We start from the raw sequence: 27,921 nt of genomic DNA on the forward strand, positions 1-27,921 counted from the left end.
TCTAACCACTGGATGCACTTGCCATAACAAAGGGTGGAACTTCATAAATCATGAGAGCACCGAACTTTGCAAATCCTTTGGGACTCTTCCCTCACCTGAATGTTACAGATGAGGAAAATGAGGATTCAAGAGAATGGGGAATGGCTTACTAAACAGTCACCCAGCTAAGAGGTAGAAGATAAGGGTAAGGGTCAAATTTCATTGTTTTAGAGAATTTCCAGGGTAAGAAATCTTCCTCTGTCAATGTTAGGTCAGGACTTTCTCTATAACTTACAGTTTTGGAGAGTTTCCTAGAGCACTGAGGGCCCAAGGGACTCATCCAAGGTCACTCAACCAGTATGTGTAAGAGGTAGGGACTTGGTCTCACCACATCTACCTGTCTTCAAGGCTAATTTTTTATCCACTCCACCATAGTTCCTTTCTTAAAAGCATTTAGGATTTCCCTGAGTACCAAAACAATGCTATTTGTAGTCTAATACACTAACCTCTCTTATTTTTTTTCTGCTGAACTAATGTTTTTAGGATCAAGAACCTTAAAACTATTTCTATTTCTGGGAATCCTAGAACTCTAAGATCATAATGTATATATTGTAAAGATCATATAGTCCAAACTCTTCACTCAGAACCTGTGGACCTTTTTATTGTCGTTGTTTAGTCAATTAGTAGGGTATGATGCTCCATGACCCTATTTGAGCAAGGACACTCAACTGGTTTGCCATTTCCTTCTCCAGATCATTTTACATATTTGGAAACTGAAGGGAACAGGTTAAGTGACTTGCCCAGGGTCATACAGCTAGGAAGTGTTTGAGGCCAAATTTGAACTCAGGTCTTTCTGACTCCAGGGCCTGATCTCTATCTAAATACCCTGAGACCTTAAGATAAGATAAGTTATATACTCAAGGTCACACAAGTAATAAATAGCCAGTATTTGAGTTGCAATCTTCTCTCAGTGACTACTACTGCATTATGATATCAGAAATGGAAAGGATCTTAGAGATCATCTAGCCAAAATTCCTTTATTTACAAAGGAGGAAACTGAGGCACAAAGTTGGGAAATGCCTTGACTTAGGTCACAGAGCTGGTTGGTGTCAGGGCCAAGACTCACAACCGCAAAACAACTGGTCAAGTTATCATTTAGTTTCACTATAGTTTAGTTATTGCCAAATTAGTCAAATGTCAAATCTGTGAACAAACTAATCAAGTTGCTTATTTGGTCCTGAGTAGACTTGATCCCTAATACCCAGGCTTACAAAGCAATCCTAGCTCTACTTTGATATGCCACCATAGTCTATGTTCCAAGGACCCTTCCTCTTTTGATATTCTTGTATGTCCAATCGTTTTTTTTATTCTAACATTTCTTTAGAATCACTTCCCAGTCTGATAGTCTCTGTTCTGTATTCCAAATTCCCTTATAGCTCAGGCTTCCAACTTCCTTGTTCTGAGGTTATTTTTACCTCCTATATTCAGACATCTTTGTGTTAAGGTTCTTCCCAGCTCTCTTATTCTATTATCAGAATCCCTCAAAGCAACAGGACTGAGACTCCCCAGGAGAGAATGTCTGGAAAATGTCTTTGGCTGAACACATCTCCATTTAGAGAAAGAAATGGCCTCTCTGAGAAGGGAGATGCCTGACCAGCTGGCAGAGTACAATATGCTTCTTAGTGCAGGCATAGTCCATCTCACTGCTGATCTCTCTGCCTAGGAAAAAAGCCAACAGGACAAGTTCTTCTCCAGATTGCCAACCCGTATCCCACTGCCCTCTCGGGGGATTTCTTCTCAAGCTCTGAGATTAACCAAGATATAGTAAATGCATAAAAGTCCAAGAGCTAAGAAAGCATTTTGTGATATAATAATAATAATAATAATAATAATAATAGCATTTAGTGACTGGAGGGCTTGCAAAGTGCTTTATAGATATTATCTCATTTTATTTTCACAACAACCCTAGGAAATAGGGACTATTATTATCCCCATTTTGTAGATGAGGAAACTGAGACAGGCAGAGATTAATTGATTTGTCCAGAGTCACATAGCTAGCAAGTGTCTGAATCTGGATTTGAACGCAGATCTTCAAACCCCCACGTCCATTGCTCCTTCCACTATACCACTTATCTCTGAGAGGGAAAAGGTAATTATTGACCGAAAGAATTGGTGAAATGTGCATGCAATATATAGCATTTGAGTTGGGCTTTGGAATCATAAATTTAGAGCTTGAAAAGGAATTTTAGAAGTCATTTAATCCAACCTTCTTATTTTATAGATGAAGTGAGAGAGGTTAAATGATTTCCCAGGGAAACACAGGTATCAAGGGTCAGAACTAGGATTTGAACTCAGATCTTCTGATCCCAAGTATATCAATCCTTTTCACTACACCATGCTTGAAGGATGAGAAGGCTTCTGCAGGGGACAGAGGGAGGAGATGGGATGGCAAATGATGTACAAAGAACAGAACAAGTACAAATGCAAAGAAAGGAAGAAAGCATGGGGTATTTTCAGGAAATAAGTAAGAGTCCAGTTTGCCTGAAGCAGAGTGTAAGGAGGGACCAGTGGATGAAAAGACTACAAAGGTAGGTTAGGGTTAGGCGACAAAAGGATTTGAATGCCAGCCTGAGGAGTGTGGGTATTTTTTTTTTAAGTAGGTTGGGGAGAGTCATTGTATTCTTCTAAGCAGAGGAGGAACTTGATGGGTATTAAATGGAAATGCTTTTTGCAGGGATCAAGATCAAAGATGTTAGTGCTCTGGTCCTTGGCTACCCTTCTATCCATCCATATTGGAGGTCTCGATGGTTTTTCCAACGACATATTTGATGCTGTACAGACAAATATTTTGTCTGATTATCCGCCAGTGATACGAAAGATGGCCCCTCTGTTGGCTAAACTTCCACCAGAGACACAAAGCCTGTTAATGTCACCTGAGGTGACTAAGCTTGCAACAAAGCTACCAGACTTGTTACAGTCATCTCCATTGTCTGACCTTTCACGAAGCTGGTCTCGTTCGCCTCCAAAGAAGTCACTACAACGAAATTATTTTGGAACTCCAGACCGACTCAAGAAAAAGGTTCACAAAGATCTACCTGAAACAAAAAACCAAAGCTGTGAAGCTTCAGCATGGATTTTTCACTCTAAAAAGGAGATAGATGACCGTAAGTTGAGAGTTTTAAAACATTCCTTTTTTGGGGAGTTCACCATATTGGGTAGCCTATATCCTCTATTGATTTCTACATTCAAATCGTTCCCAATGATCCCATTAACTCATGTCTCCCTAGGAAGTATTAATTTGTTAACATAGAGGCATCCTACATGTTAAGCACCTCCTATGTGCACAGCACTGTGCTCTTTGTTAGGATGAATGTGAAGTTTAGTTAAGATGTTGGTCCCTGAATTTATGGAACTCAAATTATGGGAAGAGATATTTTACAAACTTATTGGATTCACCATATCCCCATGTAGGTTGGAAGATGGGGAACCAAGCAAACACCGAGGCCACATAGCAGCAATAAACTTGAGTTAATGCTGTCACTGAAATGACATCTAGCAAATATATATTGTCCTTCTACTTAAGCTACTTTGTTAGCAGATGGATTTCTGTCTTCTATAAGTACCTCAGTAAATGGAAGGGTGTCTGTATTTTTACAAGGGTTTTTAATTCACCCAAGACTTACCTTTCATTCCCCAGAAGACCTAGTGAACATTTTGATGCACTCCATTACTGACTTTGAGAATGATGGTCTCTATCCAATGCACAATTCACAAATGTGCTTATTTTTACTGAGTGAAAATAGTGCTAGGGATGAATCTTTGGCTATTAACATCTTTACAATGCAAGTCATTCAAATAGGTGGATCTTAATAGTTGATCTGTCCCATATGAGCAAGGGCCATCATATACACCCGACATAGGGAAGGTTGTTGTTCCCAAGTCTCCCAAGTGCAACTTAATTTTTATTTATTTATTTATTTTAGAATATTTTCCCATGCTTATGTGATTCATGTTCTTTCCCTCTCTCCCACCCCTACCCCCACCCCATAGGCAATGCACAATTCTACTAGGTTTTACATGTGTCATTAATCAAGACCTATTTCTGTATTATTGATAGTCCCACTAAAGTGATTATTTAGTGTCTACATCCCCAATCATATCCCCATTGACCCATGTTTTCTAGCAGTTATTTTTCTTCTGTGTTTCCACTCCTGTAGTTCTTCCTCTAAACGTGGATAGCTTTCTTTCCCATGGGTCCCTCATATTTGTCCTGGACCATTGCATTGCTGCTAGTAGAGAAGTCCATTATGTTAGATTGCACCACAGTGTATCAGTCTCTGTGTACAGTGTTCTTCTGGTTCTGCTCCTTTCATTCTGCATCAATTCCTGGAGGTCATTCCAGTTCACATGGAATTCCTCCAATTCATTAGTCGTTTGAGCACAGTAGTATTCCATCACCAACAGATACCACAATTTGCTCAGCCATTCCCCAGTTGAAGGGCATCCCTTCTAAAAATCAAAGGAGAAATTAATAAAATCAAAAGTAAAAGAACTATTGAATTAACAAATAAGACTAGAAGTTGGTACTTTGAAAAAACAGATAAAATAGACAAAGTACTGGTCAATCTAATAAAAAAAAAAAGGAAAGAAGAAAACCAAATCATTAGTATCAAAGATGAAAAGGGAGACCTCACCTCTAATGAAGAGGAAATTAAGGCAATCATTAGAAACTATTTTGCCCAATTATATGGCAATAAATATAGCAATCTAGGTGATATGGATGAATATTTACAAAAATATAAATTGCCTAGATTAACAGCAGAAGAAATAGAGCATTTAAATAATCCCATATCAGAAAAAGAAATTGAACAAGCCATCAAGGAACTCCCTAAGAAAAAATCACCAGGACCTGATGGATTCACAAGTGAATTCTATCAGACATTCAAAGAACTAATCCCAATACTATACAAGCTATTTGACATAATAAGCAAAGAAGGAGTCTCACCAAATTCCTTTTATGACATTAATATGGTACTGATTCCAAAGCCAGGAAGATCAAAAAGAGAGAAAGAAAACTACAGACCAATCTCCCTAATGAACATAGATGCAAAAATCTTAAACATAATACTAGCAAAAAGACTAGCAAGTGATCACAAGGGTTATTCATTATGATCAGGTGGGATTTATACCAGGAATGCAAGGATGGCTCAATATTAGGAAAGCCAACATAATACCATTCACATAATTGAACACATAAACAAGCAAACCAACAGAAATCACAAGATTATCTCAATAGATGCAGAAAAAGCCTTTGACAAAATACAACACCCATTTCTATTGAAAACACTAGAAAGTATAGGAATAGAAGCAACTTTAAGTTAAGGTGATGATTTAGCACCAGATTTGGCTTCCCGCACTTCACTTGCTGGGTAGAGTGGGTTTTAAAATGTTGTGGCCTGGGGAACAGCATCCCCCAGCGAACCCCAGGGGTCCCTCCTTCCTACTTCCAGGTGTGGGAATTGGTCTTGAATGGACCGATCCTGTGCTGGGGGAGGGAACTTTGAAAATGTTTGTGCAAGGCTAGTCAGTTTCAGGCTGCTGGAGCTCCTGTTTTCTTTCAATTAAAGTTTTACAGTTTAAAAAAAAAAAGAGCTTTTATTTTCATTATTTCAGTAGCTTGGAGTAGTAATGATTACCCTTATTTCAAAAGGGAAGAAACCAACATGTAAAAAGGTGAAGCAGCTTGAAAACTATCAGAGGGCTGTGTAGGTATCAGAGCTAGGAATCCGACCCAAAGGATCAAAAGCATCTGAAAGATGCTTGCTTTGCTCTAAAGGGGCCTCAGCTTCACACCTGTACACTGTTGCTGTGAGGGGCAGGGATGGATGGAGATTTGTGATTTCACTGATCTGAGGATTTCCCCATATCTACCAATGAAGAAGGATTCTTTTTTGCAATTTAAAGTCTTCAAGAGCTACCTAGGACACCAGGAGGCAAAGTGATTTTCAGTCACACAGCTAGTAAGTGTCAGAGGTGAGGCTTGAACATAGAGGAGAAGGGAAGGCAATTAACACTACTACTACCATGCCTACCATATGCCTCCTACTGTGCTAAGTGCTTTTTTTTTAAAAATTGTCTCAGGGGCAGCTAGGTGGCTCAGTAGATTGAGAGTCAGGCCCAGAGATGGGAGATCCTGAGTTCAGATCTGGTCTCTGATTCCTAGCTGTGTGACTCTGGGCAAGTCACTTAACCCCCATTGTCTAGCCCTTACCACTTTTCTGCCTTGGAACTAATACATAGTATTGTATTGGTTCCAAGGTAGAAGGTAAGGTTTTTAAATATATATTATCTCAGGGGCAGCTGGGTAACTCAGTGGATTGAGAGTCAGGCCTAGAGACAGGAGGTCCTAGGTTCAAATCTGGCATCTGACACTTCCCAGCTGTGTGACCCTGGGCAAGTCACTTGACCCCCATTGCCCACTCTTACCACTCTTCCACCTAGGAGCCAATACACAGAAGTTAAGGGTTTAAAATATATATGTGTGTGTGTGTGTGTGTGTGTGTGTGTGTGTGTATAAAATAAATCTCATTTGACCCTCATAATCTTGAGAGTAAGGTGCTATTATTAGCCTTACTTTCTTACTTTACAGTAGAGGATACCTTATTTTCCTAAAGTAGCCCAGCTAATAAGTGTTCGATGTTAAATTTGAATTTAAGTCTTCCTGACTCCAGGCCTAGTATACTATCTACAAGGACAACTAGCTATCTTTGTTTAGACAACTTTTTCACCCCACTCACTGACCTCCCCCCTTCACTGAAGTTCCTTTCCATCATGGGAAGAAGAAAGAATCTCCTGTATGGTATGTTATCCATTCTTCATCTGATCTGCACCTACATATCCATCACCCAAGTTCAAGACCTCAGGGGTACACTAGCCATATGATTCTCCAACTCAATCAATTTCAGTGACTTCCCATTTTAGGATTTTAAAACCTAAAGAGAAAAATTATATTTTATCTTAAAAGCCCAACAGCACATCTGCCCATTTTAACTTCAATATTTTTAAAAATCTATGATGAGTACCCTTTCCAGTCAGGTAGATACCTTAGCAGACAGTTCAAAAATTGCCTTGACCACAATAATCCCTACTTCAAGTTGTTGCCATAGAAATTTTCCTTAAAAATCTAACCAACTGGGGGTACCTGGGTGGCTCAGTGGATTGAGATCTGGACCTAGAGATAGGAGGTCTTGGGCTCAAATCTGGCCTCAGACACGTCCTGACTGTGTGACCCTGGGCAAGTCACTTAACCCCCATTACTTAGTCCTTACCGCTCTTCTACCTTGGAACCAATACATTGTATTGATCCTAAGATGGAAAGTAAGGGTTAAAAAAAAATCTAAACAACTATGTGATTTTATTTTTCAGTCAACTTCAGTGACTTCCTGTTGCCTCTGGGATAAAATGTAAATCTTATCTCTTTTTCTAAAAATTAATTATATTTTAACTTCATTTTTAAATATTTTGAGTTCCTAATTCTCTCCCTCCCTCTTTCCTATCCCCTGACAGTGAGAAGGCAAGTAATATTATATAAAAGACATGCAAATTATATAATTATACATTGTCATGCAAAACATTTCCATATTAATTATGCTGCAAAAAAAGGGAAGAAAAAGCAAGTGAAAAAAAGTATGCTTCAATATACACTCATATCATCAGTTCTTTCTCTGGAAGTGGATAGTATTTTTCCTCTTGAGTCCTTTGGAATTGTCTTGGATCATTGTATTGATTAGAGTAAATATGTAATTCATAGCTGATAATCAAAAAATATTGCTCTTACTTATACAATGTTCTCTTGGTTCTGCTCAAAACACTTTGCATCAGTTCATGTAAATCTTCCCTGGTTTTTCTGAAAGCATCCTGCTCATCATTTCTCATAGCACAATACTATTCCATCACAATCATATATCACAGCCTGTTCACTTATTCCCTAATTGATGAGTATCCCCTCAATTTATACATCTTTGTCACCACAAAAAGAGCTACTATATATAGATTTTTTTTTTTGCATATACACATCCTTCTCCCCACTTTTTTTTTGGATCTCTTTGGGATTCAGACAGTAGTTGTATTGTTGGGTCAAAGAGTATTAATACTTTTATAGCCCTTTGGGTGTAGTTCCAAATTGCTCTCTAAAATACTTAGATCAATTCAAAAGTCCAACAGTGCATCATTATGCCTACATCCCCTCTGGCATTTGTCATTTTCCTTTTCTGTCATGTTAGTCAATGGTAGGTGTGAGGTGGTACCTCAGAGTTGCTTTAATTTGTATTTCTCCAATCAATAGTGATTTAGAACATTTTTTCACATGACTATTGATAAATTTGATTTCTTCCTAAGAAAACTGCCCATTCACATCCTTTGGCTATTTATCAGTTGTGGAATAGCTCTTATTTTTTATAAATTTGGCTCCATTCCCTATATATTTGAGAAACAGCCCTTTATTAGGGAAACTTTCTGTCAAAAAGTTTCTCCCAGTTTCTTGCTTTTTGTTTAATTTTGGCTCCATTGGTTTCGTTTATGCAAAACCTTTTTAATATCATATAATTAAAATGATTCATTCTTCTTTCTGTGATCCTCTCTATCTCTTGTCTGGCAGAAGGGAAGGTTTTGGATTGATGTGAGGAAAAAGTCCCTTACAAAGAGACCTACCCTCAAAGCAGAATGGAATACCTCCTGAGGTAGTAAGTTATCAGGAATGTGAGTAAGGAGATTCTCACTTAAGGACAGTTTGGACTTAATGGTTTGATTTGGTACTTTCAGGCTGGATATTGGTGTCATACCTTCCTTTCTAGACCATCTTCTTTTGCTGAGCCATTCTCTTTTCTGAGATTCTCAACCACAGTCACCAAATACATTGACTCCTCTCTATCCCAAATCCTACTCCAAAATTCACTAAAGTAATGAGGATGCCACGTGGGACTTATGACTTATCATATATAAATTTTATTTTTTTTTACTCTTTTTAGATATGAATGATGCTATGAAAAAAAAAACCGAAGACATAATCAGATGTGCTAAAATGGAATTGGCAGGAATAGCTGGCGAACTGTTAGCTGGATTACTATCTGGAGGCCTCGTGTCTGATTTGCCTATTTCTACTGATGTGCTAAGCAAGCTTACTAGTGGTTCCCTTTCCGGTGCACTGCCAAACCTACCTATTTCTGACATACCTGGGTTGTCTAATGGAGGAGTAAATTCTCTACTTGGTGAAAGCGGAAGTCTGGTGGATAGCTTGCCGAAAATGCCTTTAGAGAATAGCAAAAATTCAGAAGAGAGCCAAGGGACAGACAAAAGTGAAGATGAACCTAAATTGGGCCTGGATGGTGTTTTATCAGGAAAACCAGAGATTCTTCCTTTAACTAGAAATCAGGAAGGATTGTAAGTCAAACTCTTAGCCAAAAAGTATACTGACTAGTTACTATGCAGACAGAGGGTTTAGCCTATAGAAGGGATGATTACGGGGGACTCTGTTCTGTGGAAGAGGGATTATATTTGTTCAACTTGGCCATACAAGGCAAAACTGAGAAGAGTCATCTAAATGGTAGAAGAGACCACTCCAAGGGAGTATAGTTTCCCCACTTGAGAGAAGTAGAGGATGGATGACCCACTTGGGTCATCTGTGCTCTGGAAAAGGTCTTTGCTCAAGTGCATGTTGAACAGGAAAATCTTTAAGGTCTCTTCCAAATCTCAGATTTGGGGATTCTAAACTTTGAATTAAGGGGCAAGGGAGGTAGCTCCCACTTGTGCACATGAGTAGTATCTTGAGATGGAGGCAAACGGATCTTCTGAAGTCAGTAATAGATGAGGAGTGTGATGCATTAAAGAGATACTATTAGGTTCTTCTCAAGGTCAAAAGGCCAGGGAATTTTCTAGGAAAATGTGGAGAAGCAAGGAAGAAGGGTGTACAGAAGGAGAGATAGGAATGGGCCAGACTAGGTTTTGACTCTGATTTCAGATTTGTCTTGATATAAACATTTTTTTTCCTCAGCTTGGACAAAATCCCTCTGGGCACCAATTTTTCTAAAAATGAAGTTATCACAAAATCCCTAAAAGCAGTGAGTTGTCAAACAATAGGCTAGAAGACACTTTGGGGACAACATACAAGTTTGAAGAAAAAACTATTTTTCCCAAGAAACCAATGCCCATATTCAATCATTCTTTTATTCAATGACCATTTATTAGACACTAATTATGCCTAGAACACTGTACTAGGGGTTAGATGATGATACTACTTTGACTTGGACTTGTTAGCTACAGAGGGGCAGACCTTGGATGGCAGATTCTAAGCAGGTAGATTTCAAATTTGATACAAGGAAGAAAAAGTTTGTAACAGAACTGTCCAGTAATGGGATGGATTTTCAGGTGATGGCCACTTTCAAATTATAAAATTATTTATTGTTGAAGCTAAAGCTACCTTGGGGTTAACCTGATCCCATCTCTCTTTTCTTTTCTTTTTTTCTTTTTTTTTTTTTTTTTTTTTTTTTGAATATAGAGACAGGGATCTGGTAGAGTGAGTTGAGGGTGAAAGTGACTTGCCTTGGGCCATATTAAGTGGCAGCGGAGACTAGCAACCACTCTACTGGGAGGATCAATAGAGGAATAGAGGATAATTAATCTGGGGGAAAAGCTATTGGGAGGGGGATGGGGGGACCTGATTACTCTCTTTGAGCATTCAAAAGGCTATTACAGAGCTCAAGGAAGTGACTTACCCAGAGAGGGTAATTAGGAGTCACTGGGATACACATTCTGAATCAAGGTAAAGCTTAAAACAGAAATAACTTCCCTGAGAGGTCATGGGCTCTCAGCCACAGGAGCTATCCATTTATGGAGAGGTTTCCTTTTTAGCTACAATGGCCCCTCAGGTCCTTCATACTCTGAGATTCTGTCACTATAAAATATGGTCTTCGTCCTGGTTTAGTAATCTATAATCTTAAAGCATACCATAGTGAGTAAAGAGCTGACTATGGATATAGGAAGACCTATTTGATACAAACTAACTCTGACCATGAGCAAATAATTTAATCTCTCAAACAAATCCTTTAACTCCCCCCAAAACTCTCTAACACAATCAGTTACAAGTCAGTTTTTCATCTGCTCTATGGAGGGAATTCCCTAGAATGATGAAATAGAAGGCCTGGACTTCTCCCTCTCTGCTCTCTACCCTCTCCTTCCTCAATTTGTCATCTACTCAAACCAAACCCAAATCCTGTACTGAAACATTGCTTCCCTAGTTAGAAATATGATCAGAGATTTTCTGTGTCATTGGGAGGAAGGTGGGAAAGAAAGAGGAGACTTAGAGGTTTTAAAGATATGTCCAGTGGAGTTGCATTAAGAAGATGGCTATCAGGCACTGTGCAAAGGTAAAGACTTTCCCAATTTAGAAAATCCATTTCCATGAGTTTCTTCTGACTCTGTCTTATTGCCTTACAGGATTGTTATTAAGGAGGTCATCGTGAAAGATCTGGTTACAAAAATGGAGGGCGGTAATATGATAGTTAACTCTAATGCCACTGTGATAATGGGTGGATCCAACGGGTAAGTTCTTTTCTACTTCATTCTTCCAGTCTTCCCATGTTCTTATCAATCTCATCTATTGAGGTTCAGTCCCCACTAATGAAACTTTCTAATGGCAGTTACTATTTTTTTTTTTACAAACTCCTTAGTTGCCCATTGCCACCATCTCAATCACTACTCACCCCATAACAGCTTAGAACCTGAAAGTTTTTGTTCCCTGATCTCCATTCCCCACTTCCCTCCATTCATACAGGCCTGGAAGGCCTTCCCTCATCTCCACCTCTCCACCTCTTAGAATCTTCAAGTGTCTAGTGGTACCTTCCAATTAATTAAGCCTTTCTTGGTTTGGCTAATGATTAGTGTCCTTCCCTCCTAGATTATCTTAATTTATATATTTATGTACCTGTCCCTCCCTCCCAACCACAAGCAAGAAAATGTAGCCTTCAAAGCACAGAGAAGGCATACTCTGTCTCTGGATCCCCAGTGCCTCTCACATTACAGGCACTTTTGAATTGAGTATCTGAACGTAAACAAGAACAAACATTCATGGGGTAGGGGGAGAGGGGGCTGGCTTAGGAGGTCATTTTATAGTATTATCTTCTATCCTAGAGATTCATGAAGAGAAATGCCATCTGTCCCCTGAGAAAGAACTGATGAAGTCTGAATGCAGACAGAAATGTATTCTGTTTCACTTTCTTCTTTTTCATGATCCTAGGGCTCTCTGTGACCTCTGTTCCAGCCATGCTTATGGGCTGGCTCAGAGGAACAGAAAGTTCACAACGTTGGGAGGGATGGGGTTTCCTTTACACAATGATCTCTTCCACAAAATGTGAAAAAATATTAGAAATCATGAAATATGGAAAAATGTCTTACATGATTGCACATATAAATCTTAGAGTGCTTATCATTGGGAGGATGAGGGGGAAGGAGGGAAGGAGGAAAGGAAAGAGAATTTGGAGCTCAAAAAAAATGCTTTTAATGAATGTTTAAAAAGTGGTTTTTATGTGTAATTGGGAAAAACATTATTTTTTTAAGTGGTTACTGAACTTAGCATGCAAAGATGCCATCCCTATAGCTTATGCAATGGCAAGCCTTCCAGAGTGAAGTTGTGAATATGGGCAGACTCTTTTGACTCTACCATTGGCCTGAAGAATTTTACATTGATCACAAGCAAAGGAAGACCCGGTTGTTCATGATACACACAATGCCTAGTGACCTTGCTTTACAGAGGTTCTTGATGGTTCTACTGTGTAATAGATTTCTACAATTTGATTTCCATGATTCAACTGATTTCAGTTACAAGCATACATTTGTTTACTGGGAATTTTTAAAAAGTAGACCAATAATGCAATGAAAATTGTGTCTTTGTATGTCTATTAAAGTCCAATCTTGAGGGGAAAATGGTCCCTTTCTAGAAAAAATAGAAATATGACAATATTCAAAGTATCACAAAACACAAAAGTTATGCCAAAACTTTAAAAATCGTTTCTAAAAATGAGTTCCCTCAGCATTAGATTCATGTGAGAAGGAGGGAGATATGTCCCAAGGGTATCCCTATCTTTTTATATTTATATAGCGCTAATCTTAAGCAAAGGTTCGTATTCTCCCTTTCAAAACACAAGGTTTTAACTTTGCCTGTTTTTTGCTTTTCTTATATGATAATAAAGGATGGGCCATGATTATATCTGGCTGAAAATGTGCTACAAAGACACATGAATTTGCCTGAAAGATTCCCAGGCTGCCTGTACATTAGACTAAGAAGTAGTCTTTTACCAGTGTGGCATTTTAACCTAAATCTTGTTTCTTCTTTAGCGTCGAGGGTTTGGTCGGGGAAATACTACAATTTAAAATGGATTGTGAGGTGACATGTTTACTGTCTTTGATTCAAGAGAAGACTTGTCCCAGCTTTGGTATGAAAGACAAAAAAATTAACCCTAAAGCAGTGAAACTCGAAATCATTGATAAGTAAGTAGAAGAAATTTTTACTCATTTGTAGCAACCTTTTTGGTTATTTCAAGGAGACTCAGTACTGAATTCCAGAATGAAAGAATGGCAGATCTGGAAGGGACCTTGCAATATAGAATGTCAGAGTAGGGAACAATCTTAAACTATATAGAACATAGAATGTCAATAGAACAGCTAATATTTCTAGGTTTTACAATTTTCAAGGGGCCTTCCTCATAATGGCATTGTAAGGTGGAAAAGGGACTGGAGTTTGCTTCACTATAAAAATAATTTTGATCTCACGGACCCCATGAAAGGTTATCAAGGACCTTCAAGAGTGCTTGGACCATATTTTGAAAATTGCTGATCTAGTCCAGCTCTCTCATATAGAGGAGAAAAATAAGGTTGAGCCATGCCCAAGTTCATATAGCTAAGAAGTAACAGAGGTAGAATTCAAATTCAGGTTGTCTGACTCTTAAGTACAGTGTTCTTTCTACAAATGAGGTGGAGTGAAGGGGAGGAGGCAACTAGGAACTCAGATGCTTGGATATCAGGGCATTCAAAAAAGCAGCTAGGTGACTCAATGGATTGAGAGCCAGGCCTAGAGATAGGAAGACCTGGTCTTCAAATCTGGCCTCAGGCATTTCCTAGCTGTGTGACCTTGGGCAAGTCACTTACCCACCAATTGCCTAGCTCTTACCGCTCTTCTACCTTATAAAAATACTTAATATGGATTCTAAGGCAGAAGGTAGGGATTTAACGTTTTCAAAATAAACCATTATGATCAATGTGAGGTTGTTCCCTTACCCATGAATTTCTGGGTCCATGAGCTAAACAGTATAATACAAAGATCCCATCCTTTTGCTTTTCCAGGGTCACAGACACTGTTGAACATGTAGTACCACTTCCACTTCCAGTGGAACCACTTCTCCATTCTCTGATTATGGTAGATGCGTCACTGACTGTAAGTCACGGGGTATCACTTCAGTGGTATGTATGATGCTTGGCTGGGGAAGGGCATGGAGCTGATGTATCCCTTCAGGTCTGGCCCACTAATAGCCTGAGTTTGTGACTAAGCTTTAAATAGGGTCTTAAGTTAAGGCTCATCTGCCTCACAGTATTAATTCTGTGATAATTAGATTAAGTCTACACTGCCCATCTTTAATCACCAAAGGTGAGAACACCTCCAATTTTTTGGGGGGGAGGTCCTTAGGCCAGGTGTGCAGGGGATTTCAGTGGATTCTGATTTGTCACCCACTCTAGCACAGGTAGGTTACAGACCTCCCAAAATTGGAGGTGCTCTCACCTTTGGTGATTAAATCTAAAGATGAGCAGTGTAGACTTAATCTAATTATCACAATTCTAAGACAAAAGCTAAGGGCTAAACACACATCCATGCACACTCACATACTAGAGGGGGTCTATTTTGGTTTGGTTTGGTCTGAATTGAATGAAAGCTTAGTAAAAATAGACAGGGTGACATGCCATGTCATGTGCTCTTACACTGAATTAAGAGGATTAGCGTGCGGGATGGGAGAGGTGATCATCCTGCTGTGCTCTGTTCTCATGAGACCATACATGGAGTGCTGGGTTCATTTCTGGGGACTCCTTGATAAGAAAGACTTTGGTCAGTGGGAAAGCATCTAGAAAGGGGTGACCAGGGTAGTGAGGGCCTTTAGGTTTAAACCAATGAGGTTTAATTTAAGGAACTGGAACTGTTTAGGCTAGAGAAGAAAAGTTGTTGCTATTGTTCATTCAGTCCCGTCCAACTCTTCCATCTCCTTGGCAAAGATGCCATAGTGGTCTGCCATTTCCTACTCCAGAGAAGAAAAGACAAGAGGGCAACATGCCAGCTGCCTTTGAAGGGTTGTCCCGTGGAAGGGAGATTAGACTTTTGTTCTGTTTGACCCTCAAGGGGAAAACTAGGAGCAATGGTAGACAGTACAAAGAGGTAGATTTAGGCTGGATTTCAGGAATACAAATGAACAAACTGCTTCCTAACAGTGAGAACTGCCTTCTTTGGGAAGTGATAGATTCTCCCTCAATGGAGTTCGTCAAGCAAAGACTGGGAGACCTCTTAATAGCCACATTTTGGAGGGGATGCTTATTCAGATGGGATATGGACTGGTTGGCCTCTAAGCTGTCCTTCAACTCTGAAATTCTGTGTCTGTCCTCCTCAAGTCCCATTGTGTCTATGTTACAGGAAGAAAACTGTCCCATTTCCTTTAAGCTTCCCGAGAGCAAAAATGGTGAGTATCATATACCCAAACAGACGAACTGATTTCAAATGATGAAATACCTCTAACAACTCTAAGTCCTCAATAACCAGAGTAAAGATAATAGTTATTAAAGCAACAGAAAATCAAAAGGAACACTAAGAGTCTTTGAGTTATTTCATAATAATTCTCACTCCTATGGGACTTTCTTCCCAACTATATCATATAGTAGGTGGGTGATATAAGCATAATTATTCTCATCTTCCAGAGGAGAAAACTGAGGCTTAGAAAGGCTAAGTGAATTGTCCAAAATCAATAAGTACATGAGGAGGGAAGCAAACATTGGTCTTTTGACTCTAATGTTCAACGGCAAGTCCACAAGCTGATATCTTAAGAAGTTCTCTAAACCAGGATTTCTTAATCCTTTTTGTGTGTTACGGATACTTTTGGCAATCTGGTGAGGCCCATTGAACCCGTTCTGAGTTTGTGTTTTTAGATAACTGAAGGAAAATATTAGGTTTCAGTTAGAGGGTGAAAATATAAAGGTAATTTTTTTTCTCATGAATCTCTTGGGGACTCATGGATTTCAGGTTAAGGACCCATTTTCTAAAACATCCTTCTTCCAATTGAGAAGGAAGAGCACTGAGTTGGCAAATTATTAATACTAAATATTAAAAATTCAGTTCTGGCTCTGCCACTGATGGACCACATAACTAAAAAAAAGGGTCCTTTCCCTCTCTGGATATCAAAGTCTCCTAGCCCTGGGTTGGGCTAAAACAGTGGGGTCAAATTCAAATAGAAAAGAAGGTCACAACCATACATGAGGATATTCATGGGCTCTATATTGATTTAGGAAACCACAAATTAATATTATTTACATCTTATTTTGTTTTTATTTATTTTGTTAAATATTTTCCAATTACATTTTAATGTGGCTCAAGTTACACTTGCTACATCGCAATCTGCTGGTCTTGCGTTTGACATCTTTGGATTAGAAGATTCTACAGATTCCAACCATCTAGATGGTAGTTACTATTGTCTTGGTCACTGCCATTTTGGGGAATGCAAACTGTTATGGTTAATGCTGAGATACCAGTTGGTCTATTGGTATACTGCACCCTATTAGCATTTAATAAATGGTTGGCATAATGTATGTGTGCTATGTCACATGGCTGAAAATGCATTCTGCTTACAGATAAACTGAAATCAATTATTCAGTCAAAATCTTAAACCTCTACTACCTAATATAGCAATATAGTATAAAAGAAAAAATAACAAGCATTTACTATATAGAGAGCCTAGTGCTTAGCCCTGGGAGGGAAACAAAATTAAGTAAGAGTTTAGAAGAATGATTTGGATTTGTTTGGGGGGAGGTGGGCAGGGTGGGGGTTGGAGGGAAGCATACAATGTGGGAAAACAGTCTGAGCAAAAGCTGAAGTGGGGGACTGTTAGCATCAGGCCTAGAGGTGGAAGATCCTGGATTGAAATCTGACCTCTGATACTAGCTATGTGATCCTGGGCAAGTCGCATAACCTTTCCCAGCCTCAGTTTCCTCATCTGTAAAGTAAGGATAATAATAATTCTTACCTCCCAGTGTTGTTGTGAGAATCTAATGAGATGTGTAAAAATTCATTGCAAGCTTTGGAGTGTTATCATCACGACTTCTTAACGTCTCTTTTAACTTTAAATGTATGATCCTGTGATCTCTGGACTCAGGCACAATTAGTTAAGTTATCAGACTATTTTGTAAACCTGGAAGCTTGATATGAATATTAGTTACTATGATTATTTATCCTTTAGCAAAATAATTTTGGATGTAAACTCCTCATCCCTGCACTCCCAACCTTGGTGACTGTGTGGCCTTTGATAACAGGACTCCAACATTCTTTTTTTCTGTGTCTGACTATAGGAACTGAGTCTGAGGAGGATTTCTTCAGTTATCAGATGAAAGATGCAAATTTCACTGAAAAAGGCTTTCAAGTTAGCTACTGTGTAAGTGGAATTTTTCATACAATGATGAGACTAAATTTAAATATTCCTCAGAGCTAAAGAAACATCCCCTAGTAGAATAGAAAGCTAGGCCTTTCTCCTGCCTGGTACCCTTTCCTTTAATAAGATCCTGACTTGCCCAGCATCTTCCCTTGCTCCATCTCTGAAGGCCCGGGCAAACATCAAGGGGAGCTAAACCAGATTTTCTGTTCAATAGCCTTTCCCCTGATGGATTAAGCAAGATGTTGCTAACATGGAAGTCAGCTAACATGGAAAACAGGTGTATACTGATGCTGCCCATAGGTTAGGGCCAAGCTTGTGGGGATAGAAGCAAAGAAGAGAGGGGAGGCACAGCCCTTGAGGGAGTTTACAGTCTAGTTGGAGCAACATGTCACATACACAAAAAACTATTAGAAACCAGTAACTGCTAAATTTCGTAGCACCTCTCTTGGGTTTTTTGCTTGGCATTTCAAAGCCTTCTTTTCATAGGACTGTTGAGGTAATTTAGAATTCTAGTAATTACTGAGCCATTGGAAATGGATTTAGAATTAGGGCATCTAAAATACATTGCATCTCTTTATCTAAGTGTGGGAACTGACTTTTTCCTATTTTGCCAAAGGTCCACAATAAGGGAATCAGAGTAGACTTAAGCAATGTCCAAGTAAATGGACGTGCTGCTTAGAACCTGAAGTACTAACTCTCTGTCTCTCTCTAGGTTAAATTCAATGATAAAGGAAAGGCAATTGATGTGTCTGATGGCCAGATGCCTCCAAATCCCGAAAATGCTAATACTTCCATAGGAATGTCTTCAGCCATGACCAAGAAACTAATTACTCGTTTGGGAAGGGAAATGTCTAAAAAGGTAAGCATTATCAACAGCAGTTTTTCTAAGGGAATAAAATATTTTTGGTCTAGACAAGTGATGGGCAAACTTTTTAAAGAGGGGGCCAAAGGAAAGGAAAAAAAAAACGTTAGGTGGGCCAATATAATTTATTAAAAAATAACAATATATTTTACAAAATTCTTGTATTTTTTATGATACTAAGGCCTATAATGACTGGGATAGAACATTTTAGGGGGTCGCATCTGGCCTGTGGGCAGTAGTTTGCCCATCACTGGTCGACCCTTTTCCTTCTGAATTCAGCTAAGAAGGCTCCCTATTTTCTTTTAATATCTTCAAGATGGAGAAATGTAGTAGGAAGGGGCCTGGACTCAGAGCTGAAAGGCTCAAGTTCAAGGCTTTGTGTTATTATCTACTACCTATATATGGTGGCCTAGGGGAGAGAATGCTGGGAATGGAGTTAGGAAGACCTGAGTTATAAGCTAGTCTCAGAAACTTATTACCTCTGTGAACTTGAGCAAGTTGATAAACCTCTCTGCCTCAACTATAAATGATAATACCTACCTCCCAGGATTGTTGTGCAAATCAAACGAGATAGTATTGGCCAAGCCCTTAGCACAATGCCTATTCCTTCCTTTTTTCCTTTCTTCTTTCTTAGTTAACCCTCTTCTTACATCCTCCTCCCTATTAAGTGTCCCAGCACAAACTCTTTCTTTCAAGATACTTTCAAGTGTTTGAGTTATCTTCTCTTCTCTCTGCTTGATTCTTTTAATAATTCCCAAAGAGATTCAAATGTGGAGACATCGTGGAAGAACAGTACCCTGCGTCTTTTTTCTCTGAGTTTTGCCAGACACATGGGACCAAGTGGATAGTGTGATAAATGAGAAAATCAGTTTTTGCCAGATATGCTCACTCATTCCTTCTTTTATTAAATAGACAATGATGTGTAGGCACTGAGGAAAGTACAAAGTTTAGATAAGGCCTAGTCCCTTGCCCTTCTGGAGCTTGTAGAGGAGAAGATTCAAACACAGGTCACTAATGCACAATAATACATGATAAATGCATCAGAGAGATACAAAACCCAGGGCCAGGTTAGAAGAAAAAGAATTATCACCAAGGTGGAAAAGGATCAGGGAAGGCTTCATAGAGGGAAGGACATTTGAGGGACTTTGAAGGATAATTAGTATTTGATAATCAAGGGAAAAAAGGGAGAGAGAGAGAGAGAGAGAGAGAGAGAGAGAGAGAGAGAGAGAGAGAATGACATGATCAAAATCACAAAGCCAGGCTAATGCAGAATGTATTCAGATGGTAGAGAAGTCCAATTTGACCAAAGTAGAGGAACAATTTAAGACTAGAGAGAAAAGATGGTACCAGATTGTGGAGGGCTTAAAGGAAGTTTAATACCTCAGAGAGCAAGGTTCAGAGAGTAGGCTGAGAGTCCACTCTCCTGTAGCTACTTACCTATTCTCAATAGGTGGGGAACCTCACAAGAATATTATCTTGCTAGAAACAAAGTTCTAACCACACCTTGAGAGTTCCATAGCAATAAAAAAGGTTATAGCTATGGGCATGACTATATGCTACTGGCACACAAGCTTTTAAAGATCTTACTAAGCCAAAAAGATGGTTCCAGAAATATGCTGATTGTCTATCTTTCAAGGATTAGTCTAAATACAGAAATGTTTACTACTGAAAGATTGGAAATTGAATTTTTTGGCCATGGAAATTCTTAGGGGGTTTTGATCTATGAAATGGAAGGAATATCCAGAAAGATGAAGTCATGGCTCTTTCGACTATCAAATTAAACACTGTGAAAAGTTTTAATGACTATATATAAAAGCAAGATGAAATTATTACTGGTTAAACAAAGTAGATGTCCATCAATTGGGAAATGTCTACACAAATTGTGGTTCCTATGGATATAATAGAATATTACTAAGTTGTAAGAAACAATAAATATGGTGATAACAGAAAAGCATGGAAAGACTTCTCTTGTCTGCTATAAAGAGAAGGAAGAAGAATCAAGAAAACAAGATGTAATATGTACAATAATGTAAATGGGAACAACAACAAAATAATTAGAACTGAATGCAGTGAAATGATCATGACCAAGCTTGACCAAAAAGGATAATGATAATAATTTATATGGTACTTTACGTATATTATGCCGCTTGATTCTCACAACAAACACTGTCTGAGAGATGCTTTTATCTCCATTTTCCTGGTGAGAAAACTGAGACCAAGAGAAGTTGTGGTTTTCCCAGAATCATGGAACTACTAAATATCTAAGGCAGTATTTAAACTCAGACCTTTTCATCTAATACAATACCAAGTCACTTTATATGAGTGGATTCCACACCCCCATTTTGTAGAGGTGGGAGGTTTATAGGTTTAAAGCACAGAACATAATTTTAGACTCTTTCAATGTGGTAGTTAGCTTTGCTGAGCTGTTTTTCACTCTCTTACTTATGGTTTGTTTAAGGGATTGTTCTCTGGCAGAGGGTCTAGGGAAGGATACATTGGGAAATGTAGATTCTATGAAAACAGAAGATAACAATAAGATTTTCAAAAATAAATTACCCTTGGTTGCATTGACAACGAACCAGTCTTCCTTTCTCTTCATGCTCCAAGTCACATTCTTTTCAGGAACCGATAAACGGAACAGAAATTCTTATAAAGAAACTTTCCTATAAATTCAGTGAGGATAACCTTCAATTAAGTTTTGATTCTGATATGAAAAAAGATGGCGCCAAGATTGCTACTGGTCACATGGTAAGTACTGGGAGAAGAGTTCAGATTCAGCCCCTCTAAAAGTTAGGCAGATGAGTCATTGGAAGAGTTCAAGGGAGAACTGTGAAGCACAGATGAAAGAACATGGGACTAGAGGCTGAAATTTGAATCCATGTAGCTAATCCATGTATGGCCTTAGGCAAGTCAATTGTTTTGTCTGGGCCTCAGCTTCCTCATATGTAAAATTAAGGGGGCGAGGGGGTACCAGATGATTTCTAAGGGTCCTTATAGCTCTATCATTTAAGCTGGGCCTCGAAGGAAGGAAGGATGGAAATTTGATTAGTGGAGAGAAATGGGCAGCATTTTTAGCATGGGAAAGCATGAGGTTTGCCTAACTAGAATGAGTGTCAGTTTGAGGAAAAGGTGACCTAGATTCAATAGGATAGGGGCAGACTGTACAGAAGAAAGCTTACCACTCAAGATGTCCTATGAAACTATTTTGGAGAATCAGTAGATTTAAGACAATGGCCAGGGCTAATTAGAATTTCTCTTTCATTCCATGCTTTGTTTTTCTTATTTCAGAGTATGCTCTTCTCCATTATCTGTGAGATTATCAATGACCACATTAAGGGTTCCGTCAACCTTATAAGGTATTGTATAGAAGTGCATTACCTACCTAGTACTTAGAACAATTTAAGGCCATGTTCGGAAGGACGTGGAAAAAGAAGCACCAGAAAGAGATTAAGGTAACCTGGTACAGCAGAGAGTGTGTGACTTTCATTAAACCATGAGCCTTGGACTCCTTATCTCTAAAATGGGGGTAATACTATTTATACTCCCTACTTCAAGGACTGTGAGGAAAACATTTTGGAGACTTTGGAAAGCTGTAGAAATATGGTATTATTATTCACAGCATGGCATAGTAGATATAGTTCCTTGAAAGGAGGATCTAGTTTCAAATCCTGCCTCTAATACAATAGCAATGTGTACCTCTTGCAACTTTGGGCAGCAAGGTGGCAAAGTAGATAGAACGCCAGGCCTTGAGTTAGGAAGACTTGAGTTCAAGTGTGACTTCAGGTACATATTAGCTGTGTGACCAGAGGCAAGTCACTTAAATGATCTTTGCCTCAGTTTCCTCATCTATAAAATTAGCTGGAGAAGGAAATGGCAAACCACTCCAGCATCTTTGCCAGGAAGAGCCTAAATGGGGTCACGAAGAGTCAGACACAACTGAAATACCTGAACATTATTCCTAGAAACTAGATAAGACTTAGCTACTAAATCTGCTGTTGGTGGTTCCCCAAATAGATAAAATCAAAGATCCTTTGGATGTCCAGAGCTCACTGTTTTTACTCAGGAAGTTTGTGCTTAGACAGAGGCGGCAGGCAAATCAGCTAGTGATTAACCTAGCAGGACATTAAGTCTTATTTCATTAGGTACTTCCCAAACACACACTGGAATGCCTGAGCTATGCAGTTTATCACAGCCTGGGTGAAACAAAAGGGAAAATTGGTGGCAAAAATCTAAAAGCAAACAGACAAAAAACCCTACATTAGCAGAGGGGGAAAAATACACCAAACAGAATCAACCTTTTCTTATGCTTCCCTTCCTGACAGCTTTGACTCCAAGACTGAACCTTCTGATGTAAGTCAACTAGTTCTGCGTTTGCTCTTTTGTTTTGTTGTTTTGTTGTTGTTGTTGTTGTTGTTGTTGTTTTTTTTTTTAACAAACATGTATATATAAGAAATAATGACTTTAATGTGCACGATAAGGGTAATAGGAAATCAGGAGAAAAGTGTAACATGGGTCAAAATAGGCAAGACCAAAAGCAGGGTGAATCAAAAACAGGTCTTCTACTAACATTGAGTGCCAAAGACAAGCTATTACCCTTCTCAGCCTCAGCTTCCCAAACTTAGAATGAAGTGGTTGGCCATATGCCCTCCGAGGATCAGTTGAAGGAACCTGGGGCATTTAGTGCAGAGAAGACTTAGGGGGACATGGTAGCTGTCTTCAAGTATTTGTAAGGCCTTAATGCACAGCTGCAGTTAGTTTTGTTCTTTGTGACCCAGATAAGAAGGCTGAACTAGAATGGTAGGGAATGGAAGTTACAAAGAGGTCAATTTAGGCTTGATATGAGGAAAAACTACCTAACAGAACTGTCTAAAGGTAGAATGAGCTGCCTTGAGAAATACTAGGTTGCTCCTGCTTGACAATCTTCAATCAAAGGGTAGGTGACCATTTATCAGTCATAGTATATGGGAATTCTTTTCAGGGTATGAGTTTAACTAGATGGTCATTGAAGTTATTTCCAGTTCTAAAATTATGTAATGCTGTGACTAAATGCTTCCTAAGATCCTTTCCAGTTCTGACAGCTTCTAGGTTCTCAGGTTCCCTCCATCTCTAATAATTTGGGTTCTAAGCTCCCTTCCAGCTCTAATATACATCCAAAGGTTTCTTCTATCCTGACCATTCTGTGTTCTAAAGGCATATTGTAGCTCTTCTATTCTGCAGTAAAATCCCTTCCAGCTCTAACATTTTAACATTTTGAGAGAGAGCCTGAGAATGCCTGGGAATGTTTATAACATTGCATTCTTAGAATGATGCTTTCTGTCTTGAGGGTGGGTCCTGCTCAAGAGTGAACGTAATCTCATGGAATTATGGGTAAGCATATAATGAATCTGTATTTATCGTGACATTTGCCACCTTATAAGGAAAAGGAGAAGAGTGAGCATCAGAAATTATTTCTAGGCCCTGGTCACTAGGAGAATTCCTTACTTTCATTAGGACCAAATTCACTAATAATTTAAAAATGAAAAAAATGTTTTTTAATGTAATGGTGGTCAAATAATATAACAATGAAACATATAGAATCACAGACTCTTTAAGTCGAAAATTATTTCAACGCTGATAAATAGCCTAAGATCTATATCAAGTATGAATTCCTCCCATGACATAAATAGCAGATGATCAGCTAACCCACATTTAAAGATCTCCAATGACGGATCAGCTCTTTAATATGAAGGATATCTATGACTGCTATGAAGTTCTTTATTTTGAATCAGACTCTGCCTGTAACTCCCTCATTTGGTCCTAGTTTTATCCACCATGGCTATAAAGGATTGATTCACTCAATAAACATCTTTTTAGTGCCTGCTGGGCCAGAACACTGTGCAAGGAACTAAGGAAGTTAAGAGATCAGATAGGATTATCAGAGAATTTACATATATTTTTTTTCTTTATTTTTAAACCCTTCTTTTCCTTCTTAGAATCAATATTGTGTATTGGTTTCAAGGCAGATGAGAGGTAAGGGCTAGGCAATGGGGATTAAGTGACTTGCCCAGGGTCACACAGCTAGGAGGTATCTGAGGCCTCATTTCAACCCCAGACCATCTGTCTCTAGGCCTGGCTCTCAATCCACTGAGCCACCTAGTTGTCCCCTATAAATATACTTTTGATATTTCATTAAACAAACTAATGAAAGCTAGTTAATTTGGTAAATTGCCTATTCTGTAGACAACTTTTATCCAAAAGAGGTAAACTGTAAGGAAAGCAGTTATATCAACCCAAACTTATTTACTAACCATCTGTATTTAAATAGTAAGGACTTATCAAAAAGGTTGATAGTTACCAGTATATGAGAGAGGGCTGGGGCCAAATCTCAAATACAATTAAAAGAGAAGCAGTGTGGGGACAGCTGGGTAGCTCAGTGGATTGAGGGTCAGGCCTAGAGATGGGAGGTCCTAGGTTCAAAGCTGGCCTCAGACACTTCCCAGCTGTGTGACCCTGGGCAAGTCACTTGACCCCCTTTGCCCACCCTTACCACTCTTCCACCTAGGAACCAATACACAGAAGTTAAGGGTTAAAAAAAAGAAAAGAGAAGCAATGTGGTATACTAGAGCCCTAGACCTGAATTCTAGAAGACTGAATTCAAATCCAGCCTCAGACATGTATTGGCTGTGTGACCCTGACAAGTCCCTTAACTTCTATCTGCTTCAGTTCCCTAGACTATAAAATTGGGATAATAATAGTACTTACTTCCTGGGGTTGTTATGAGGATCTATAGGGATAACATTTGTAAAGAATTTAGCACAGTGTCTGGAACATAATAGGAGCTTAAATAAATGCATGTTCTCATTCCCTGACTCTTTACTGGAAAGAGCAAAAATTTTTTTTGTACTCGGAGGACTCAGTGTGGGAATTCTAGCTCTGGCATTTTACTGTGTGAGCTGGAGCACAGGGCTCGATTTCTTTGCACCTTGGTTTAAAAATCCATTATATGAGGAGGTTAAATAAGACAATCTCTAAATCCTTTGGGTCTGTGAACTGATAAAGATATGATAAGGATAAAATGACAAAGAACCTAAATCTTTGCCAGTTTCCCCAGTGCTTTTGGAATCTCCCCAGAACATTGCAGTTCGCCTCACTATCTTATTATATTTAAATGTACTTTGTCATGTTCCAGTTCTCTAAAAATGATCATCTGTAGATGGGATCCATAGGAACTTGTTATGAACCAGAGTAGCCTATTGACCAACCACAGCAGATAACAGAGTTAGCAGCGACATTGGGGAAATTAGAGCAGCTTTACGAAGGGCATGAGGATGGGGAAGGGGAGGATCAGTTAAGGAACTGAGGAAGCAAAGGCTAAGGTGGTGGGAAAAGGATGTGAACTTCATGAATCTGAGAGGCCATCATGTGGAAGAATTAGGCTCGTTTGGGTCAGCCCTTTGAGTAGGTGAACAGACTGCTGGACTTGGAGGTAGGAAAACTGAGCTCAGAGTAGGCTTCAGACAATTAATGGCGAGTTATTTAAGCACTGCTTGCCTCAGTTTCCCATATGTAAAATGAGTTTACTAATATCATCTCCTTCATAGAAGTGTTGTGAAAACCAAATGAGATCACATACCCCAGACCTTTAAGGATGAACACTAGGAACTATCAGCCTTAGAGGGAAGTACCAGGAGCAACAGAAAAAGGCTACAGAGAAGCAGACAGATCAGTAGAAAGAAAAGTTTTCTAATGAAAGGAGCTGTCAGTGTGTGGAGTGAGGTCTCATCAGGATCCCACCTCTCAAGGTCTTCAGATGGATTGTAGAGGAGCATAGGCTGCACTCGGTGGCCTCAAGGGACCTTCCCAAACTGAGGCCTTTTGAACCGATTGTCATAAGTGGATCTCGGGACTCCAATCAATGCAGTGGCCAACCGTTACCCCAGGAGGGCAAAGATGAAGAATTCTTTCCCTCCTTGGCAGAGAGGTGATAGGCTAGAGGGGAAGAATGATAGATGTCTTCAGACATAACTACTATAAAGATGAATTTGGTTAGACTATGCTTTTTATTAGGGGTTTTCTTTGCACAGAAGGAAGGTTAGTGATAACGGTGTCAAAAAGAAAAGGAAGAAAAAGGCATTAATGAAATATTTTGTTTAAAAATGGAAGAGTACAGAAAGAAATTCAGAAGAGACACCAACAAAAAGGACAGCTTTGGAACTAATATGTTGAACTTGTATATCTATATCTTTGTACCTATAGCTCAACAGATATAGTCATGTATGACGATAAAGATGTATACTACATATACACATATATTTTATTACATATACTGTATATACCATATATACATGTGTATACCTATGCACACACACACATACACCAAGCTATACTTAAGAGATTCGTAGTTTCATATATAATCTTCTTTTTCTGTTCTGGGAAATTTTCTTATTTGATTGACATGCCAAGTTCAGAATTAAAAAAATAATAAAATTGAGATCCTAAAAAATAAAATCTCCCTTGCTTTTCTTGTAGAATGAAGTTGCCAACAATATAATGAAACGTATGCCTGAAGAGGTGACGAAACAAATAAATGGTATGTTGAATATGCTATTAGTAAACTTAGAGGAGTAAGTGGTGTAGTATATGATCCTAGTGGCCTCAAATGATAAAATGTGACTTAGTAATGACAAAATGCATGGCCTAAGTCACTGTGGGGATTCTATAGCTTGCATGTGCATAATTATGACCCTAGTATTGTGGGTCAGTCCTTGCATTTAGATACCTTATCATTTTGAAGGCCTAGTCTTTATAGTGGGCAAGAAAGCCCTGGTATTTCTATCATTGAAGACTTTTGGATTGTTCAATTACACTATTTAAAGAGAGCTGAGACTTAATTCATTCAGCAGCATTGAAGGCAGAACAGTAGAGTGAAAAAACAATGAATTTAACATCTTAAAATCTGTTGTTTTTTTTCCAGCCCTATTCTGTATTTGTTTGTGTGTACTTGAACAAGTCGATGTCCTTTTCTGTAAAATGAAGGTGTCAACTAAATGATTCTAAGCTCCTCTCTAGCTCTCAATTCTATTTGATGTAAACAGAGTTCTTGAAAAGCTCCATAGGTAAAATAAGTACCTCTGGTGTCCTATAACAAAATACGGCTTGTGCTTTTTGTCCATTAGCACAGGCCACAAAAGTGTGTGTGTGATGCTAATGATGAAGATTCTGTTCCCCTGTGGCCAGTGGTTTTAAGCTTTTTGTCAACAGAGGGCTGGGGAGAATGTGTGAATGGTTGAAAGTCATCCATCCCCACTGCTGGAGAAACAACTCAAAGCATATGTCCTTATAATGGGCCACTAGTAGCAAATTCATAAACAAAAG

The 27,921-nt window shown here is 38.8% G+C and overlaps 1 protein-coding gene across 1 annotated transcript; it reads left to right on the forward strand.

Moving 5' to 3' along the window:
• The first annotated feature begins 2,857 nt into the window (after positions 1-2,857).
• Positions 2,858-27,174, forward strand: LOC123233739 (vomeromodulin-like). Its single transcript, XM_044659791.1, has 11 exons — positions 2,858-3,143; positions 9,006-9,417; positions 11,470-11,574; positions 13,366-13,518; positions 15,679-15,746; positions 17,623-17,705; positions 18,418-18,564; positions 21,190-21,315; positions 21,856-21,923; positions 22,890-22,917; positions 27,076-27,174. Exons 1-11 carry the CDS (start codon positions 2,858-2,860, stop codon positions 27,172-27,174), a joined length of 1,575 nt encoding a protein of 524 aa, XP_044515726.1.
• The last annotated feature ends 747 nt before the right edge of the window (positions 27,175-27,921 follow it).

This window comes from Gracilinanus agilis, chromosome 2 (genome assembly GCF_016433145.1).
Source record: "Gracilinanus agilis isolate LMUSP501 chromosome 2, AgileGrace, whole genome shotgun sequence".
In the NCBI taxonomy this organism is placed as follows: domain Eukaryota; kingdom Metazoa; phylum Chordata; class Mammalia; order Didelphimorphia; family Didelphidae; genus Gracilinanus; species Gracilinanus agilis.

Bases quoted from the DNA above. Each gene is read 5' to 3' on its own strand.
- LOC123233739 (XM_044659791.1), top strand. From the start codon at position 2,858: ATGGCCCCTCTGTTGGCTAAACTTCCACCAGAGACACAAAGCCTGTTA. The intron at 11,575-13,365 runs GTAAGTTCTTTT...TTTCTTCTTTAG, and splicing joins ATAATGGGTGGATCCAACGG to CGTCGAGGGTTTGGTCGGGG. The intron at 21,924-22,889 runs GTATTGTATAGA...CCTTCCTGACAG, and splicing joins GGTTCCGTCAACCTTATAAG to CTTTGACTCCAAGACTGAAC.